At 39.3% G+C, this 21,358-nt stretch overlaps 1 protein-coding gene across 8 annotated transcripts in view; it reads right to left on the bottom strand.

Annotated features, from left to right (window-relative positions):
- Positions 1-21,336, bottom strand: part of GABRB2 (gamma-aminobutyric acid type A receptor subunit beta2) — a 326,677-nt gene extending 305,341 nt beyond the window's left edge. For 5 of the 8 annotated variants that reach the window (XR_009007236.1, XM_057541423.1, XM_057541419.1 and 2 more), the window contains exons 1-4: positions 20,390-20,917; positions 19,057-19,285; positions 18,810-18,901; positions 17,738-17,805 (exon numbers count right to left, since the gene is read on the bottom strand). Coding sequence is in view for 7 of the 8 variants with exons in the window: in XM_057541423.1 (XP_057397406.1) it covers positions 17,738-17,805; positions 18,810-18,901; positions 19,057-19,133 (237 nt within the window). In the remaining variant the exon portion in view is untranslated. The other 3 variants (XM_007171423.3, XM_057541421.1, XM_057541420.1) reach the window with 3 other exon arrangements.
- Positions 21,337-21,358: the final 22 nt, after the last annotated feature.

The raw sequence follows: 21,358 nt of genomic DNA on the forward strand, positions 1-21,358 counted from the left end.
AATTGCTTTGCAATGTTGTGTTAGTGTCTGCTGTATAACAAAGTGAACCAGCTATATGTATACATGCATCTCCATATCCCCTCCCTCTTGCGTCTCCCTCCCATCCTCCCTATCCCACCCCTCTAGGTGGTCACACAGCACCGAGCTGATCTCCGTGTGCTATGCAACTGCTTCCCACTAGCTAGCTATTTTACATTTGGTAGCGTATATATGTCCATTCCACTCTCTCACTTCGTCCCAGCTTACCCTTAGTAGCATTATGTTTAACTTGCCAAAATTTAAAGATTTATGAAGGCGTAACTATTTCATAATGGTTAAGTACAATTAAGTAGAAATATAATGAGGGGAGATTTGTCCTTTTTCTAGTTATAACCGACATAAAACATTAAATCAGTTTCATTGTATAACAGGGTAATTCAGTATCTGTATATGTTGCAAAATGATCTCCACATTAAGTCTACTTAGCATCCATTACCACACACAGCTACAAATTTTTTCTTGTGATGAGAACTTTTAAGATCTACTCTCTCGGCAACTTTCAATATGCAAAACAGTATTATCAACTATAGCCACTATGCTGTAAATTACATCCCCATGACATTTATTTTAAAACTTTACACTGTATTTATTTTTATAAAAGTCTGTATCTTTTGACCCCCGTCACTTACTTTGCCCACTTCCCAGCCCCTGCCTCTGGCATCCATCAATGTGTTCTCTGTTTTACCTATGAGTTTGTTCTTTGTTTGCTTTTAGATTCCACATATAAGTGAGATTATACAGTATTTGTCTTTCTCTGACTTATTTCTCTTAGCATAATGCCTTCAAGGTCCACCCATACTGTCACAAATAGTAAGACTTTATTCTTTTTATGGCAGAATAATATTCCATTGTATATGTATATATTTTATATATTTATATATCACATTTTCTTTATCCATCCATTGATGGATACTTAGATTTCTTCCCATATCTTGGCTATTGTAAATAAGGCTGCAATGAACATGGGGATATTTATGTAGATAGGTAGATAGAGAGATAAAGTATCTTTTTGAGTCGGTGGTTCATTTCCTTTGGCTAAATACCCAGAAGTGGAATTGCTGAATCATATGGTAGTTCTATTTTTAATTTTTTGAGGAACCTCCATGCTGTTTTCCATAGTGGTTGCACCAATTTACATTCCCAGCAACAGTGCAAGAGGGTTCCCTTTTCTCCACACCCTCACCAACACTTGTTATTTCTTGTCTTTTTGGTGACAGCCATTCTAACAGGTGTGAGATAATACTACATTGTGGGAAATTTGTCTTGATATTTAAAGCTAGAATAATTAAAAACACATAGTGTTGGCACAACAATATAGGAAAATATTAATGAGATAAATTACAGAATAAAAGCAAAGACCTAAGGACATATGAGATTTCATATGTGAGGAAGACAACATTTCAAATCATTAGGGAAATGACAGATTGCCTTAAAGATTATTGTGGCATCTATCTATCTATCTATCTATCCTACCTATGTATATTCCTGCTTCAGAACTTACTCTAAAATACATCTCAAATGGATTTAATTTCTATGGTAAAAAATACGTAAAATAATGACAGATGATTTGAACATTTCTTTTTTTAAATCTTATGGCAAACAAGACTTTTCAAAGTCTAAAAGCCAAGATCAAAATCCATAACGTTCCTTAGTACATCAAAAGACAGTATTCACAAAGTTATTATACAAAGAAGTATGTTTGCAATATATGACAAAGGGTTATAATCTTAATATTGGGTTGGCCAAAATGTTCATTCGGGTTTTTCCGTAACATCTTATGGAAAAACCCGAATGAACATTTTGGCCAACCCAATGTATAGAAAGTTCTAACAAATCGTTAACAAAAAAATTCTTCTAATAGAAAAAAAATCAATAAATGACATAAAAAGTCAATTCAGAATGAAAAAATGCAAATGGCCTATGAATACAAAAAGGTATTTGAGATAGTTACCTGGCAATAAAAATTTTAACTGATAAAGGAAATTACTAATTTCACCTTAGAGATTAGCAAAGATGGAAAGGATGAATATCCTGAGGGAGATACCCAGGACTGGTCTGGGAGTGTGCAAATGGAACTCCCATACACTGGGTGGTGTGAACATTAATTAGCAATTTTTTAAAGGAAGCATAGATCTGTAATATGTATCAAAATCTAAATATATAAATATGTAAAATGTATCAATATCTAAAATATGTATCAACCCTGCTTTGGGTTCCAGTAATCCTACTTCTAAGAATTTAGGGGAAAAATGTTTTAATTGCATCAAATATGAATACACAGGACAGTTTAATACAGTTTAGTTCATAACAGTAAAAATACCCAAAATAATCATAATGACCACCAACAGAGGACTGATTTCATAAATATGGTACAGCCATACAATGAAATTCTATACAACCATTGGATATTTTGTTACAGAAAAATTTTAGATAGCATCAAAAGATGTTCACAAAATGTTAAGTGCAGAAATCATATTATAAAACATAATGTACTGGAAGCAACCCAAGTGTCCATCAACAGATGAATGGATAAAGAAGATGTGGCACATATATACAATGGAATATTACTCAGCCATAAAAAGAAATGAAATTGAGTTATTTGTAGTGATGTGGATGGACCTAGAGTCTGTCATACAGAGTGAAGTAAGTCAGAAAGAGAAAACAAATACCGTATCCTAACACATATATATGGAATAAAAAAAAAATGGTAATGAAGAACCTAGGGGCAGGACAGGAATAAAGACACAGACGTAGAGAATGGACTTGAGGACACTGGGAGGGGGAAGGGTAAGCTGGGACGAAGTGAGAGAGTGGCATGGACATATATACACTACCAAATGTAAAATAGATAGCTAGTGGGAAGCAGCTGCATAGCACAGGGAGATCAGCTCGGTGCTTTGTGTCCACCTAGAGGGGTGCAATAGGGAGGGTGGGAAGGAGATGCGAGAGGGAAGGGATATGCCGATATATGTATACATATAGCTGACTCACTTTGTTATACAGCAGAAACGAACACACCATTGTAAAGCAATTATACTCCAATAAAGATGTTAAAAAAAGAGGGGGGGAAATGATAAAATAAATTTTTACATATTGTGATATAGAAAAGTCACTCTGGCTTATATATGAGTTTACTTGAATTTTATGCTAATAGGTTGTTTGTGGCCTATGAAACATATATTGTACAACTGCTTTAATTATTGAAGAAAATGGCACATTGACCAGAAGTAAAGAATGTCTATGTTAAAAATAAAGATTAAATGTCTTTCTAAAAAAAGAAAAAAAAAACCATAATGTATATACTGATTCTATTTCATGTACACACATGTGAATTCCCAAGAAGTCTTGAGGTTTAGCAATCATTTTGCTAACAGTATTTATTTCTGAGTGATATTAATAGAGATCTTCACTTTTCACTATAGTTTATTACTGATTTTTCTATAATGGAGAGAAATAAGTAACAAAAGCAATTCAGATTTAAAAATTGCAGACTCTTAAGAAAATTATGTGACAGACAAACTTACCTGCTTTACAAAGCAAACATAACAAATAGCTGGAAGTAACCTTATCCCTTTCATTTAATTTCTTTCATTTCCAAATATAGTAACTCTGAACTAGAATTTAAGAAATTTTTACAAAGTTTTATCATCAGTGACAAATTCAGGACAAATTCAGAACTTCCCAGTCCCTGCTTTTGATATGAATACCTTTCCACAGTAACTACAGAAATAATCTCTAAAAAAATGCAATAGCATATTTTAGTCCAAGGATTGCTTGCTTTCAAAAGAAATATAGAACTTAGTAATTATTTTTAAATTATACGTGTTCATATAGTCATATTCATATATGTATATATACAGTGTTTTTAGATATACATGATATATCTGGCTTAATTTTATTCATAATTTTTATCAACCCAGTTGGACATTTGAGAAAGTAGAAAAAAAGAAAAGAGATTAGAAACATTTTGTTTAAGCCACATACTTTTCCCAACCTTGAGGAACACAAATATATTCAAACTGAAGTCTTTTTGAATTGACCTTGAAATGCATCACAATTATTATTTCACACAAATACTAATCGTCATTTTACTGAATATTCTGAGATATGTTCCACCTCATTAAAATAACAAGTAACATATGAAGGGCTGATATTTTCTTGGTTCTAAAAAAGTCTCTCTTAAATTTAGTCAAATCTAATTTTGTTATTAATTCTCAGGATTACCAGATACATTTTTTCAGAGCAGATTTTTGTTTTGAGCCAGAATTGAAATCATTCCCTAGTGATGAAGGATGATTTAAAACGACCAAGAAAAAAGTAAATCATAATTTTCAATTTATCCACCAACCCTAATGAAACCTAAACAGTGATAATTACTATTTTAATTTATTTCTAAATGACTTAGACTATTTTTGCATATTACAGATTTTATCCTTCATGTTCTATTTGTTTGATTTTTATAAGTTTCCCAAAATTTATCTGGGGAACTGGAATGTGGACTATTAATCATTCTGGGAGATTATAATGGAGGCAGGTCCATTCAATTTTTTAAACTTCCCCTTCCTTTAACTTGAGAAAAACACAAAATAAATAGGATAGGAGACAAACTGGGCTCTAACTCCACTTCCAGCACTTTCTAGCTGTAAAATAAAGGAAAGCTGTATTGTCTGGGTTCTAACTCACACACATCTTCTAACCCTCAGTTTAGCCATCTGTAAACTGTGATAACACTTCTTATTTCATAGAGGTTTTTGAGAATTAAATGTGAAGTCACTGAAAAATTAAACTTCATTTCATAAAATTATCTCAATAAATGGTGGTGATTCTTAGTAGTGTTATTAGTCATAAAAAAATATATCCCAGTTAAAAGGTATAATGCAATTTTTCAAATCCTGTGTTTCATTGACTCTTTTTAAAAGTATTTGTTTGCAAACTATCAAATGCTTAACAGAACAAAGAGAATCCACATGCACTTTGATACTGTTGATTCCATATCATGTAAATTCAAAAGGACAGTCCCTGATTATATACACATTCTTATATGGCAAATCCTTGTTGCATATTTTATATGATACTCATTTATGCTAACAAAAAACAAAACCCAGATAACTTTATTTAAAAAAGGCCTTCTGTTATTTCTCAACTATTGAAAACAATTACAAATTCCTCAAGGACAGGAACCACATTTGTCTATCTCTCCCTCCATCTCCCTCTCTGGGTCTTTCTTTCTCATTCTCTCTCTCTTTAAAGCCCAACAGCACAAGTAGCATTTAATTTAATCAGGTTTTATTCTTGCCATGATTGCACTATGCACCAAAACAACAACAAAGCAGGAAAACCAGAGCTCCAGAATTGTGGCTAATTTTTAAAATGAGAGCATAAACCCTTAAGAGGTATTATGTCCAAATCTGGGAATTTTACAACCAGAACCCATTTATAACATTTGCCACTTTGACTAAAGCATCCTAAGTAAAGAAAATTCCATTATGACAAATTTCTACCTAAGTGATCTACCTGGTGATGATGATCACATTCAGTTAGTAAAATAAAAAGATAAAGCCATTTTAAAATGTGGTTCTCAAAACTGGCTCATTAAATAGATAGAAAATTGGCCTCCAAAACCTAAAGTCTAAAATAAATCATCTAAAAACTCGGAAGGAAATAAGCTCTTTGTTTTTCATGTGCTCTGTAATTCCATAGATCTTTCATCTGTAAATCTGGCAAGTGCTTAAAATATTATGACTTTTAGAATGACAAAGGTATCATTCTCTAATGAATTCTGTTAGAAAAATGGTTTGCCACACAGGCATACTAATGGGATTCAAGTAATGAGCATTCTTCCAACACATAAGCCAGATGCAAATTTATACAGCCTAGCAGATCAGCCCCACCAGTGTCCAAGAGAGTACTGGCTTAGCAGTGCTTGAAAGAGGAATGGTTTACACAACTGACTGATCAGAGAACATTTCAAGAGATCTTCAGTCTATTAACTCAAACGCTCATTTGGCAAAACAAAACAAAACAAAACAAAAAACCAAAAAAATCCAGAAATATGTATTTACAAAATAAGTCTTTCTTTGTCTGTAGGTCAAGGAAAACAAAGAGAAAAGTTACTTAAATTTCATGTTTTGGAGCACTTTGTCTTCAGTAACAGTGAAAACACAGAATGGTGATTTGATTTTACAACCTAATAACTGGCACCTACTCACTCACACTTAAAACTCTTTAACATTTCTGCTTCTTATTTTATGATAGTCTTTTAAATGGCCTATAAATCATTTAAGATTAATATTTAAAATGTTTCTTGAAAGATTTACAGTCAATGAAACGTCAATACCCTCACTAAAATGAACAATTTTTAAAGATGATCTTTGTATATTTGTTTAAAGGCCAGCTGTCTGATTATATAATTTTTTGGTCAATCCAGTTAACGTGTAGTCCTAGGAAACAGGAAGATTCAACAATTATTTTAAAACAAATACTCCCTCCTGGAAGGGATGAACAGCATACTCTCTAAAACATTATTTTTTCTATGTTGATGCTTTAGAAGTTGCAAGGTAGGAATAAATGGGGCTCTATCCATAGAAAATAGCAGTCACCTTTGAATTATCTATATCATAAGCCCTACTCTCCAAAAGTTCCCATTAACAGACTAATATGCAGAACAGAACAGCCTGTAATTTTCCATCATTATTTGCCATATTCTTATTTTCATGGGAAATAAAACACTCTAAGCCAGTATCAAGGTGAGTATGAGATAAAAATATTGTATCTTTATATATTTTTATCACATCCTCTTTAAATCTCTATTTTTGGTATGTTTTATAATGGACATTACATATTAGTGCATAGATAAATAGACATTCACTTATTGAGCAAGTCAAGTAGTCTGAGGTTCAATTCTCATGATAACAGCATCATTTCTATCTAAAATTTTTTAAAAATAGCAGAATAAAAGGTGACTTTGAGATTATTTAGTTAAAAGAGAGACATGTAAAAGCCAGTAGATAAACTTTAAAAAAAAATTTTGATTCGATGGTCTTGCACCAATTAGGCACTAAATTACTGATCTGTAGAAGAGCACCCTCAAGATGCTTAATCACTGAGACCTTCAAATTTAAGCATATACTTCAAGAAATACAATCAAGCAGCCATAAATAATTTGTAGGAAGCTACTTTAATGGCATTTTCCCTACATGTAAATGTGTAATACTACTAGTACTAACCACCAATCAAATAGCTATCTTTTTAAACAGGAAGGAACAGTCAAATCATATTATCCTAAAACGTATGTTAAAATATCAGTATTTCTGATATTATCCAGACCTCTTAAAACTAAATAACTGATGCAGCTATTATTAATTTATTCATAGCATCAAACCCTGTGCTAGGTGCTCATCCCTCCCCCCATTTCACAAACTTTGACCTTTTAAAATATAGAACTATGATTATTTTCATCATTTGTGTCAAAAAAATTAGTATGGAGGTTCAAAAGGGCATTTTATAAAAATAAAAATCAGGGGGCTTCCCTGGTGGCGCAGTGGTTAAGAATCCACCTGCCAATGCAGGGGACACGGGTTCAAGCTCTGGTCCGGGAAGATCCCACATGCCGCGGAGCAACTAAGCCCGTGCGCCACAACTACTGAGCCTGCGCTCTAGAGCCCGTGAGCCACAACTACTGAGCCCGCGTGCCGCAACTACTGAAGCCCTCGCGCCTAGAGCCCGTGCTCCGCAACAAGAGAAGCCACCGCAATGAGAAGCCTGCACACCGCCAACAAAGAGTAGCTCCCGCTCGCCACAACTAGAGAAAAGCCTGCATACAGCAACGAAGACCCAACACAGCCAAAAATAAAATAAATAAATTTATTAAAAAATAAATAAATAAAAAATAAAAAAATAAAAATCAGATCTGGAAAATGTTTTTCTACTCTCTCATTCTTACCCTTGGTAAGTGACCCTTACTTTTATTCTTTGTGAAGGTGCTTAAGACTCATCATTCCTAGCATCTACCTCAGAAATTTCAGTGTCTCCTCTGCACAGCTGCCAAGGTCTTATGCAATTAAGCTTCACCATACATAGGTATATCCTACATATGCACCCTACCGTTCCTGACCACGTATATTAGCTCTGTAATTGTAGAGATTATACAATGCCTCTAGTCCTTGTTTCTACACTTATAAAAGAGGATGATAATATTATTATCTAGCTCATGAGGTTTTTGTGAACATTAAGTGGGATAGTTATATGCGCTCTAAGTGTTTATTTTTGCAATATTATTATTGCTAACATGTAATGCCTTTCTTCATACTGTCTCCATGCCCACTGACTCCCATAGGACGGTTCTCCTGATTTTTCTATCCATTCGTATTGCACTGATCCTTCTTGCTCAGTCCAGCTCTCCCTCTTCCACCAAGTCTTCTACAAATCCCACCTACTCTGACCACTTGGATCTTTATCATTGCAAAATTTTGTATGATAACTAGAGACCAGTTCTGTTGTCAAATTCCTTTATTAGTGATTGCTTCCACCTTCACTATAAAACTAATGTTCCTAAAACAGTGGCCCTCAGACAGTACCTATGTCAGTCACATAGAGAGATTTTAAACATGCAAATTCCTGAACTCCATCCTAGACCTCCTGAATTAGACTCTGGGCATGTGCCCTGAAAATACAAATATTAATACAAGACTCAGGTGATTCTGTTGCACAGTAAAGCCTGAGAACCACTGTAAAAACCTGGATCTCAACCCTTTATTTTGATTCCTCTACCACAGGGATACACTACTCTCCTCTCCCACCGATCTGAAACACTCTTCTCTCCATCAACCCTCACCTCCCTCTTCAGGCAATGAAGATCACCCTTTCTTGACTCTAGAGTGGGCCTTAGGTCTAGTGTAAGAACCATTTCATATCCTTCCACAAAATAGCCTAACTGGCATGGTGCTGGTTAAGGAGCATTATATAAATACTTCCTGTTAGCCTGATATACTGCAGTCTTTCAACTACCCCCTCCAACAACTCCATTCACCACATATTTGTTGAGTATCTACTAATTGTCAGGCATCGTGCTAGGCACTAGGATGCAGACGATGTCCGTACATTCGCACACCTCAATGTCTCTAATATTTAGCCGTGGCTTATTCATGTATCACTTTTCTAAGATACATGTAGATTCACCTTAAAAACTTCATTACTCTAATTCTGGCTATTGGGTTAGGAGAAAAGTTATTTCATCTTTAATTGCCCAAGCAATTACTTCTAAGTTAAGACCTCTTGGCAGGTAAGTGGGCAGTATGTGCCAAATTATAGAGCAAGGGAAATAAGACTTGGCAATAAAAGTGCCAATAGAATGTGTACAAAATGAGCACTAGGCAAGAGACAATGGGTTAAAGACATGGCCATATTTTTCCATATAAATAGGGAGAGAATAATATAGACCCATTTTTCTCCTTGTTTAATAAAATATTTTGCAAATAAAATGCATATCTGGAAGGAACATGTAAATCTTGTGTTTGTATCTTTTAAAAACTCATAACCATCTACTTTCTCATTCTTCTTTTAACTGTCTGTTTCAAAGTATTTTTGTGTCATCCAAAAATGTAAAATGATTTTGGAAAAGCTGAGTAATATCAGGCTAAAAATAGAGGAAAGAGTAGCTGTGTAAATGAGAATCAAATTGATATATAAAATTTAAAAGTTTCCATTTATATGTTATTTAAATCCAGTTCTCTATTTTATATATGATTTTTATGTAGTTGTTAATAGTATATAAGTAAAAGTAAATTATATATTTATTTTCAAATAACCTATAGCTAGAATTATGACTAATAATCTGTAAAATGTATTTAAAAATTTTTTTGAAAAAATATACAATAAAAAAGAAAATGTCAATATATTCATATGTTTGTATATGTTTGTAAGATCACCAAAAAGCCATAGAAGAATACACATCAGTTTACACTGGTAGTAGTAAAGGTGTGCATTTTTCTCTTTTTTTAGAGAAAGCATAAAACTGCAAAAATACTCACGGTCTGTTAAGTGAAAACATAGACTATAAAATTCTCTCTACAAATAACTAAGTGTAATGTGTAAAGTATGAATAAGCAAATAGACAAGAAGCAGAAGGTATTATAGGCAAATTAAAACAGTTTTAATGAAGTGATGGGGATGTGGATAATTTTTGCCTTTGATGTTTGTTGATCTTTTAAAATTGGCTTTGTCATAATGTACCAAGAAACAGAAATGAAAATGGTGATTAAGTATGAAAGCCATTACTCAATGAGAAAATCTCTTCTTTTCTCAACTTGTTTGGAGACAAAAGCACAACACCATATTCTACACTGCGGGTTCTCAGCTGAGGACAAGTTCATCCCCCAGGACACATCTAGCAATATCTGGAGACATTTTTGGTTTTCATAACTGCGAGGGTACCTCTGGCATCTAGTAGGTAGAGGCCAGGGATGCTGTTAAACATCTTACAATGCACATGACAGCCCCCTCACAACAAAGAATTATCTGGCCGCAATGCCAAGAGCACTGATCACAAATAAATGCTACAGAATGAATGATTTCAAAACAAGCCAGTGCCCCACCCTGAAATTAGTCAGTACCCCTGTCACAGTGTTAAGAAAAGGACTTTCTCTGATTTACATTCTTATAGAAATTCCCAAGACCATTTAACAAAGAGGTGGGAGGGATCACACTAAAGCACGCTTTGAGGTGCTTCTAAAATATGAAACTTCGGATATTTCCCTCCCCTTCCTTCTCTTGCAGGGTAAGCTCACAGTCAGATTTTTATTTCATGTCACAATCAAGCAAGGGCATTGTTTAGGGTCCTACAAAGCAACAGCAAAGGACCTGCCCTAAGAGTTAACCCAGAGAAAATGATTTATAAACCTCCTATATCATGTGGAATAATTGTTTAAAAATTGATGAATAAATCATCTTGAGATGTAATCTTTATAATGAACCTCATTTATACTGTGTGGGGCAGAGGGAGTAAAGATCCGGGAAGAGAAGAAAAACACTCAACCACTTTTAAGAGATTATTTGCAGGAGTAATTTATCAGAAATCACAAAAATGTGTTTTCAAGGGAAAAAATTCAATTGATAATAAAAGAAAAAAAGGGAAAGGGTCTTTTCACATAGTGTCCACCCAAAGCTTAAAACCTCTGACACAGTGCTTGAACTTTATCAGCCAACATTTTGTGACAGCTATTGGCCTTAATGGTTATATGACAGAGTGTTGGAGCAATAGGAAAATTATTAGACAAGTTAACAGCACCCATTCATAATGAAAGAAATCATGACACAAGCAACATCCTTGACTTTGCAAGATCTTATATAAATCTTCCTTTATTACCTGGTAATAGATGTAATATAAAGTATAAATTTCTCAAGGACAGAAACCATGTCTTATATTTAATACACACTGAATAAAGTACCTATTTGAAAAAATCATTTTAATAAAATTAAGATTTTTTTCAAGGTGGAGAGATTGAGGAGTAACAGTAACATATAGGATTGGTTTATCTGATCCACCCACTGTTTCCAAAAAAATAAAATAAATAAAAACAAACAACTACAACAAAACAGGTCCATAAGGAATGAGAATAATTTTTTTTCAATGATGCCTTACTACATAGAAAAGTTCAGTATAACCAGAGGGCTAAGATTGAGGGATGTAAAGTCAATCATTTGTTAGCTGGGTGACCTTGAATAAGTCACTTAACCTCTCTGGGCCTCAGGTTCCTCTTTTATAAAAAGGTGGACACTAGCCATACCACTGCTTTTATAGGAGGACTGGATGAGATAATACACATCAAGAGGATACCTGCACAAGTTAAGGACCCAATTAGCAATAACTGTGATTATTTTCTTATATTAGTGCTGTGATGGTGGAAAATGTTGGGCATTGCACAGAGGGGGAGTAGAGGGGGAGGAGAAGGAAAAGAAGGCAAGAAAACGGCAGCTTGCTAAAATTGGGTAGAAGAGCTTCATGCGTTATTTATTTAGAATGAAGCCTGGGTCGGTGAGTCTTCACAACCCCTTCACCTTGCTCCACATCCCATCACCCACCCCAGCTCCTGCTTTGTATCTGCAACCTACTCCCTTCTAGGGGTACTTCTCCAAATGATATATGACTTCTTTTAGCAGTTGCCCTCTCCCGACTTTGCTTCAGATCCACACTTCTCAAAGGTGTAGCCTTCAACCACTAAAACTCCTCTCTCTACATTTACCAACGTGCTCCTGTTACTTACTATAGCTGGGAGACAAGTCTCAGAACTTATTTCAATTGATCGTTGTGGCATCTGATGCAGCTGACTATTTCCTTCCTTTTTAAACTCTCTTGTGCCTCAGCTTTGAAGACATTATTATCTGCGGGTTCTCCCACCATCTGACTGCTGCTTAGTTACTTACTAATCTGTGTGGGCTCCTTTTCAGCATTCCACCACTTAAATTACAGTGCTCACCAGATCCCCATTTTCTGCGGTCCTTTCACTTTCCCTTTTTAATTGTATCCATTCACACCGTTATAAGTACCACTTATATGCTGACAATGTCCAAGTTCATCTCTCTAGTCATGACTTCTTAGTAAGCTCTAGACCTGTATTTTCCAATCTCCACTTGGAGATTCCATGTGTGGAGAAAAGTCAGCGTTTCCCAAAATGAACTGTCTTCCCACACACCTCAATCCCCAGCCCACCCCCAAACTGGCTGCCCTTTTGTTGTTCCCCATATCAATAAATGAAACCATCAGAAACTTAGGATTCACCAAGTCCTGTCACTTCTGTCTCATAAAAGCCCTGATTTTTTATCTTCTCATTTACATCCCTGTCTCCGTTCATCAATTCTTTCTGGATTTTTGCAGTGGATTTTCACCTTATCTCCCAACCTTTGGTCTTGCTGCACCCCTCATACTTCAAAAGCATCTTCCTCAAGTATGAATCTGTTCAAGCGATTCTCCTTTTAACATCTTTTCATGGGTCCCTACAGCCTTTGGAACAAAATGTAAACTCTTCTGCAAGCTACAAAAATGGTCTATATAATTTGATCACCACTTATGCTCTCAATACCAAATCCTATCACTTCCTCACTCCCACTCCCAAATCCAGCCATTTAAAGCTACTTGCGAATTCCTAATCCCATTTATTTTTCCTGTTTTTTCTCCTATATGCCACTCTTTCTGCTTAAAACATTTATCCAGAGACCTCTAACCCCCACCTTTACCTAGTAATTTCTATGTAATACCTCAGAATTCTGTATTTCCAATATGCCCTGTGTATTTCTGCTTTCAAAGAACTGTGGTCCTACATTGTGATTCTTTCCACATTCATTGATTTAAATAGTAATTTAAAAAGTGTCTTGAATTTGAGGCCTACAAGTCCACATATATGAGGCTCTGTCTCTCCACATGTATGATACTATGTAGTCAAACTTCCAACCAACCGTTGTTTACAGAGCAAAACCACATGGAGAGAGATACTATAACCTTGGCTACATGTATTTTATACACATCAATTAGGAAGACAATAAATATGTAACATATCAGGCAATTTGAAATATCAAATAACAAATGAATGGTGAAATCAACAAGTGACAAAGGAACGCATGGGAGATACAGACAACTAGGTACTCAAGTGGCTGCTCATAAAAATTTTTAGAGAAAATGCTTATGTTAAACATAAGTATGATAGGAGCCTGCAGTAGAATTAACGATAGTAAACACCTAGGTATTAAGTTTCATGAGGTCAGGGGACAAGTCATTCTTGTTCGCTGCTCTGTCCCTGTGGCCTAACACATAGCTGGATCATAGTAGCTGCTAAATAAGTATTTGTGTCGGATTGAATTTTAAACTGTGCAGCTGGTGATGCAAGAAAACATCTGTTAAAAAAAAAAAAAGGCAGCACTTTTCACCATTTGCCATTCCATAAAAAGGTAATTTGTGTATATGTTTACTAGAACGCTTTCCTCAAAAGTGAAATATTGCTTCACTCTTCGGTTGGCAAATGTGTTGTTCCAAGATGGAGAAGAATCTGCTTTAAATGAAGAGAAAGCTATTTCAGTCCATAATCCTCAGAGCCAATTTTGGATCTTAAAATGCATTTTCATCAAAGAATCTTAACAAAAAGAGTCCTGCCAATTTAACCAAGACATCTAAACATGTTTCATTCTAAAGCCAAGCTTTCTGCTCAGGAACATTCTAATTGAGATCGTGTTCTTCCAAAGATCTTCCACTGGGTCAACAGTCACTTGAGTCACATGGCTGAGTAAGATACCATCATCACCCTCCTAAGAACTCAGAACTGCATGCCATTTAGGAATTCTGCATTTTTTCTAACGTTTATGCTGGATTTCCAAGTTTCCTGGAACTTCTTTGTACCCAACAGAGCTATTATAATAAACCAAAGCAGAAACACATGTAACTTTGAGTTAGAAGTCAATTTGGCATGCCCCTCTCATTTCAAACATATGGAAACTGAGACCACGTAATGTAAATCACTGACCCAAGTACACTTAGGGCAGCAGCTGGAATGAACACTGGGTCTCCTTAGTGACAGGCTGATATTCAGTCTTCTATATAAGCTATGTTCATGGGACACCAGTACTTTCACTTGCATCATTTTATTAATTCTGGTAGTCACCTAAAATATGTAAACGGGGACTATTATTCCCTTTTAGCAGGTGAAGAGATCAAGCCCCAGGACTTCCCTGGTGGTCCAGCGGCTAAAACTCCATGCTCTCAATGCAGGGGGCCCAGGTTCAATCCCTGGTCAGGGAACTACATCCCACATGCCTCAACTAAGAATTCACATGCCAGAACTAAAGATCCCACGTGCCGCAACTAAGACCAGGTGCAGCCAAATAAATAAATAAATATGTATATATTAAAAAAGAGAAATCAAGCCCCATGGGGCTGTCAATTCCCTCAGGTTGACTGAACAGCAGAAGCAGAACTAGTATTCAGGTCTTTCTATCTTTGTCATTTACCAGGAGCACCACATCAACATGGGCCTTTTTTCCTTTCAGTACAAATGAGTCAATGACAGTCTAAATGGTCTGGTGCCTACCATTCTTCAAAGGAAGATTTGCTATAATAAAAGAAAGCTACAATTACCAGAGGTTGCAGGCCACAAAGGATAATGAGGCAGAAACATGTGCGTGAATCAATTTTGAGGTTTCACTTAAATAATCAATCAACCATTCTTTCAGAGCTGAATCTAATCGAAAGATTCTAACCCTTTTAGACCTGTATACAGTGGGCAATATGCCATAAACATCTTCTTTTATTTAGACATCAGGGATGGAATTTCCCATCTGTTGCTTCAAATCAAATAACCATACTTTAAGAAATAGCATATATCACAAAATTTTTCTTTGACGGATTGAGGTCACTATGATTGTTAATCATAAAAGTGTTAATTTTTCAACAAGTAAAACTGTGTCTGGACAAGTCCACGTGTGTTAGCAGTAGGCTAAGAAAGGAATCGAGCATGGAATTTTTAATGCTTGGTTCTAATCATTAACGCTGCAGTACTGGCCTATTTACAACCTGACGTTTGTTTCTGCACTTTCAACGTCCCGTGATTTTTCTGCAACAGTAAATAGCTTTAAGAGATGACACCTCGCCTTAACTGGGTCTATATTTTGACTAGCAGGTCTTGGCATCGTGTCCAGCTCTGACACCTCTCCAAAATGCTGCATGCTGGTGAAAAATGAACAAAACTTAAGAAGAAGAAAAAAATGCCACTACTCTTAAACCATTTTGGGATATAATAGGTCTAAGTTCTTAGCTAACTTATACATCTAAGTTCTAATGCAGCGACTTCTGATCATCTCATCATTGTCTCTTTAGATTCTAAATATATCTTAATTTTTCCATAAAGTCTCACCTTTCTGATGCTCTGAAGAGGAAGGTGACAGAATAAAATGTGGGAAAAGAGCATAAGTAAATCAAAATTCAAAAGACAGGACACACAGAACCACACCTGATTTCGGTATCACTTTCTTTTTAGCCACACAATTTAGATTCAAGTACCTAGGACTTAGCAGGTACCCACATGAGGACATTTTCTATTTTTATGGTAAAATTCAAAACATAAACTGATGAAAGACCTCTAAAATTTCACAAAAGTGAATATTTGTATATCTGAGAAGTTAAATGTTCAGTTTCCCAAGAAAGAAATATTCTCTACCCACACAGGAGATTCTCACAATGTGTGGGAAATCTATGGTTCTGAATCATCCAATAGTGTCTTCAGTCTGTGTTCATATCCTATATCATAAAAAGCTTTCCCAATAATTAGAATATAACAAGATACACGTCCTCAAAAACATCACTGAAAGAGTTGAATGTTCTCTGGAGTAGTCACAGATGTTTCATAAGCTTGTGATAGCTCAGGATTATCACCTATCTTTGGACATTGTATAAGGTTGGGCTGGTTATTTAAGCTTCCTCTATATTTGAATTCTGGGGTGATGAAAATTTATATCATGTTAAGAGCATATCCACTACCTAGTATTTGGCTCTCGAGTGAATTAATAAGTGTCCTAACTTTCAAGTCCTGATGGCTGGCTTAGAACTGTTTTGCATAAAACCTTACACACTAGACCCTCTTCTTTAACAGTGCATCCCGTTTCCAGGCAAAACTACACTACAATACAATCTTCTGCAATGTGCTGTATCCTATTAGGACTAAAAGTAACCCTGGCATCTTACATTCAAATGTGGCCTTTCTAGAGAGACTTTTCCAAGGGTGAAAACTTCAAAAACACAGAGTAGAAAAGTCATTGAAGAAATGGCCCAAGTAAGCAGGGGTATCTGGGACACTTACTGTCTTGTATGTCTGCAGTGCCCAAACATGGGCAGCAGGGGGCGCTCCTGCATGAAGTAACCCTCCCCCCAGCCCCACCCCCCACCAAAAGTGTTCCCTGGAGGGGAAGACGGAGGCTTTTTCTCTTAGCACTTGCCCCAAGACCAAGGAGGGGGCCACTAAGGAGTGCTGCTGTCCATAAATCACACAGGCTTAGGACATGCGGTGAATACCATTGCAGAAGTGACCAGAGATGACACATAGGTCTGAGCTTACCTTTTGAAAGCAGGGTGGCCAATTTTTATTTTATTTATTTTGGGGGTTAAAGGAGCAGGTGAGCCATGGGCAGGGGGCAGGGCTTGCCATCAGCTGTAAAGAGGCCGGCTCCAAAAGCAACAAGTGGATATCAGTATCCGAGGGTCATTTATTCAGCCTCTCCACCACAGTTTAGTTCCCAGGTTATATTCTCTGTGAAATGTCAGATCAAAACACTTCCCTTTTCTCTCCTCTTCTTTCCTTCCCTGACCCCACCCCAAACTCAGAAAAATCACTGGATGAAGTGGGTTTCCCACTAAACCTTAGGTAATGTGACTCCTGCAGGGGTTCTCCTGCATGTGGCTGCGTTTTGCACGTGAACGTGTGATGCATTTTACACCCTCTTCACCAAGTCCCACGACTTCAAACCAGGCTGGAAAAATCTTTAGGGACCAGAAAGAGCCAGCTCTGAAGCCTCAAAGACAGTGGGTTCCAAAGCACAATGCCCTGCCCTCACCCCACTTCCTACACATACTCATACACACCCCATCCTCACCGGTTGGATCCTTTCTCCTTCCTGTCCCCAAATGAAGGTCTGCAGAGACACAGCCATAAACCTCAATACTCACCATATTGACTTCAGAAACCATATCGATGCTGGCGATGTCAATGTTCATTCCCACAGCCACGGGGGGACCTGCAAACCAAAATGGCCAGCCACGTGATTTCTCAGAACTTCATGCATTCTTAGCAAGAGTAGTCCCCGAGCACGGGACACTCTGCCCCAAATCCCTTCCCACTGCTCACACTCAAATTCTTCAGTTCTCTGCTCCTTTTTAAAGAGTGACAGGGACTCCTCTGGGAAATGCTCTATTGAACAGGCACACACGTGTCCGATGGGTGAGGGATTCCTCCTCTGTCTACATATGTAGATGTCTTAGCATGAGAATACACACAACCACAAAAGCACCGGAATCTGGCTAGCCCCAGCGAAATGTTATATATCGCACTGGAACCCCCTCCTCATTCTTCCCACCCCCGCTTCTGGGCAGGTTTTAACTCTTTGAGCTTTGTTAGAGTCTGGAGTAAAATTAAATGGGCATATCAGTGTATCTAAGGCCGCAGCAAGAGAGGTCTCTAGCCCTTCTCCCACTACCCTCCCTATCCTCCGAGCCCCCCAGGCCCCTCTCCCCCCACCCCACTGTCCCCTGCAGTGAGGCTTCCAGGACTGGATGATATCCAGACACCAGCCAATTTAAACCATGGCTAGAACTCTTCCAAAGTAGGTGGGCACAGGGGGTTAATGCGACTTCTCAACCAATTGTCTGCATATCTTGTCCTCAAAAATGTTGCCGATGGCCTTCAGTAAGCCAGGTTCACCGGGCACACCATTAACTAAACTTAAGAGGTTTGTATCTCAAGGAAACAAAGACAGTGAAGCAAAGGATTTAAACAGTGACGCTGAAGGACAGCAGTCACCAGTACAGGCTAAGAGGGTCTCTCTGAAAGACCATCTAAGTGCTGGAGAGTAACAAACCAGCTTAAGTTTGGATCAGTTTCTCAATATTGTAACCCAGAGACATGTTCAGTACACCACATGCAACCCACAATGAGGGAGAGGGAAGACAGAGCACAAAGCTCAAAAGACAGCTTAGGCTATAGCTGCTGGGCTGTTTCTTATTTCCAAGGCAACCCCATTACCTCCAAAATCTGGTCTCAGCCGAATATCATAGCCTTTCAGGAGTCTATCCACCGTCTCTTTAACCAGCGACATATTACTAGGGTCATTGACACTAAAGAAAGAAAAGACAATAAACAGGCATCAATAAGACAGCAGGCACAGCGCTTCAGCATCTATCTGATCCTCACTACAGATCCTTGCTCACAGAGGTAGGCAGACGGAGCCTTTCAAAGTGAAAAAGGAAAGAGAAACGCTAGACACACTTACCTCTGCGCACAGACAGCGGCGATTATTAAGGGGAACGGCCAGATCCCAAAGTAGCCCTTTTTCCGGACTCTCCACATCCCTTTAGTTTTGGACGGGATTGAGGGTTTCACTGGAGAGAGGAGATCCAACTTAGTCTGCCCAGTGCAGTAATTCTAATGTGAGGCGCATGCGCAAGGCGTACCAAAACATCAAAGGGGCAGCAGCGGTTGCCTGGGACCGAGAAGATTTCCTTGTTAAGAAGGAAAAAAAAAAAAATTAAAGGGGAAAAAGGAAAAACATATATATGTATAATATATGCGTATTTGAATAATATAGAAAAGTCGCCCCACAGGAGGACCCGGAGTAAAATATTTGTTGTCCTTTTATTAAGACAAAAACAACTAGAGAGTCTGGTAAGTTTTGGTACTTGCAGGAGGCAGTTTTGCACCTCGCGGGTTGTGGGGTTTTAGGGTGTGTGTGTGTGTGTGTGTGTCCTCTTAAATATGCAAAACCAGATTAGGAATTTAAAGGAGAGCAGGTGTGTAGTGCTAGGGGGAAGATGGGTGCCTGAGAGTCCACTTCTGGTCTCAGCAAGCGGCGGGGGGAGAGACATCTGAACTTTATTTCCGTGGCAAATAGCATCCCCTGCCTGGGGCGAAATGGGTGCTGGAGGCGGGGGCGGGGGGGGGGGCGGAGGGAAGAGGAGGGAAGGGGAAGGTGGGAGCGGGAGTGAAAGGGGGAGGGAGGAAAGAAACCGATGGGAGGAGTGTTGAGCAATGCGTTGGATTTGGGGCCGGGAGTGGAGGGGGGGACGTAGCATGGAGAATAAGACAGACACGGAAATTTAAAAAAAAAAAGAAAAAGGAAAAAAAAGAATAATAATAAAATGATGCCTGGTCTTTTCTAGGAGTCAAAGAGCAAGCTTTTCTTCACTACTCACGAGCGATTTCTTTCTCCTCCTCCTCACCCTTTGCCCCCTATCCCCAGAGAAGAAAACCTCGGGGTCCCGGTTTCTCACCGTGTGACGTGCCTGACCCGCTGGTCCGGATTATTTATAGCAGGAAGGGCGGGGGGCGGGGGGGGGCGAGGGGAGTAGAAAGCGCGCTCTCTCAAGGTTTCGGTCTGATTCTGCACTGGGAAATTATTAGTAGGGAGGGTGGAATTTGCAGGAAGGGGTGATAGGACTTGTGGGCCTAGGGAGGCCGGGTGGCGAGAGGCTCCGGCGGTGACCGGGTGCAGGAAGGGCTGGTGGCCGGGTGGGACTCGCCTGGCGGGCACCCACGCCCCCTCAGAGCACGCGCACTCGCGCGCACACGGGCGGCACCCTCCCCGCCCGCCGCGCGCCCCTCCTCACCTCGCCGGCCTGCGCTCTCTGCCCACTCCCGCCGCGCGGCGCTGCCGTCCCCGGCTCCTCTGGCCCTCGGCCCCTCGGCCCCGGCCGGGGAGGGCGGGTGGCGAGGACAGACACCTGGCGGTGCCTTGGGACGCAAAAAATCAGAGCGGTCCCCGGAAGGCGGGCGAAATGAGGAAGGGGCTCGAGGCCTCGCGGGGCTCCGCGTCCTCCCGCGGTCTCCGCGCCACCTCTTCCTCGCTCCCCAGCTCGGGGCCAGGAGGGACTCGCACACCCCGGGGTTGCCTCTTCCCTCCAGCCGGAGGCTCGACCCGGCTATCCGCGGCCGCCGGGACCCAGAGGCAGCAGCGAGCGAGCTCCGGGGTTCGAGAGGGAGGGAGAAACAAGGAAGAAATCTTTCCTCGGCTCGCGGGAAAGGGATAAGCCGCGGGCGCCCGGAGACGTTGCTAGCCTCCGGCAGCCGGGCAGTCTGAGGGTGCCCCGGCCCGGGACGGACTCTCCGGGTTCTCCCGAGTTTATCTGCCAACAGAGGAGCAGGGGCGGGGAGGCCAGGTGCTCCCGCTCCCCCCTCCCCCTCTCCTTCGTGAATACAGAAGTCAGAGCTGGAACCTACGTTCCGGACCCCAAAGCGGAACTTCTAACTCCTCCTCCTCCTCAGCTTAACCTGTAACCGAGCGCCTATTACGTGCCAAGAGTGCTTCATTCTTACAAGCCCAGGTTTAGCCAGCACCTCGCTTTCCCCACATTACGGATTTAGAAACGGGCGCGCTAAAGCTAAGGAAATTGCCCAAGGTCACCCAGGTGGCTAGAGGTGAAACCGAGATTGGACGCGAAAGCCAGCGACCCTAACCATTAGACAGACGGTCTTGACTCGCCCCGACCTTGCCGGCCGCGGACTCCTCTCGCAGCGCAGCTCCTGCTCCCGCCGAGCCCCCGGAGGCCTCGAGAGGCGCGGGCGCGCGCATCGCACCA

This window comes from Balaenoptera acutorostrata, chromosome 2 (assembly GCF_949987535.1).
Source record: "Balaenoptera acutorostrata chromosome 2, mBalAcu1.1, whole genome shotgun sequence".
Classification (NCBI taxonomy): domain Eukaryota; kingdom Metazoa; phylum Chordata; class Mammalia; order Artiodactyla; family Balaenopteridae; genus Balaenoptera; species Balaenoptera acutorostrata.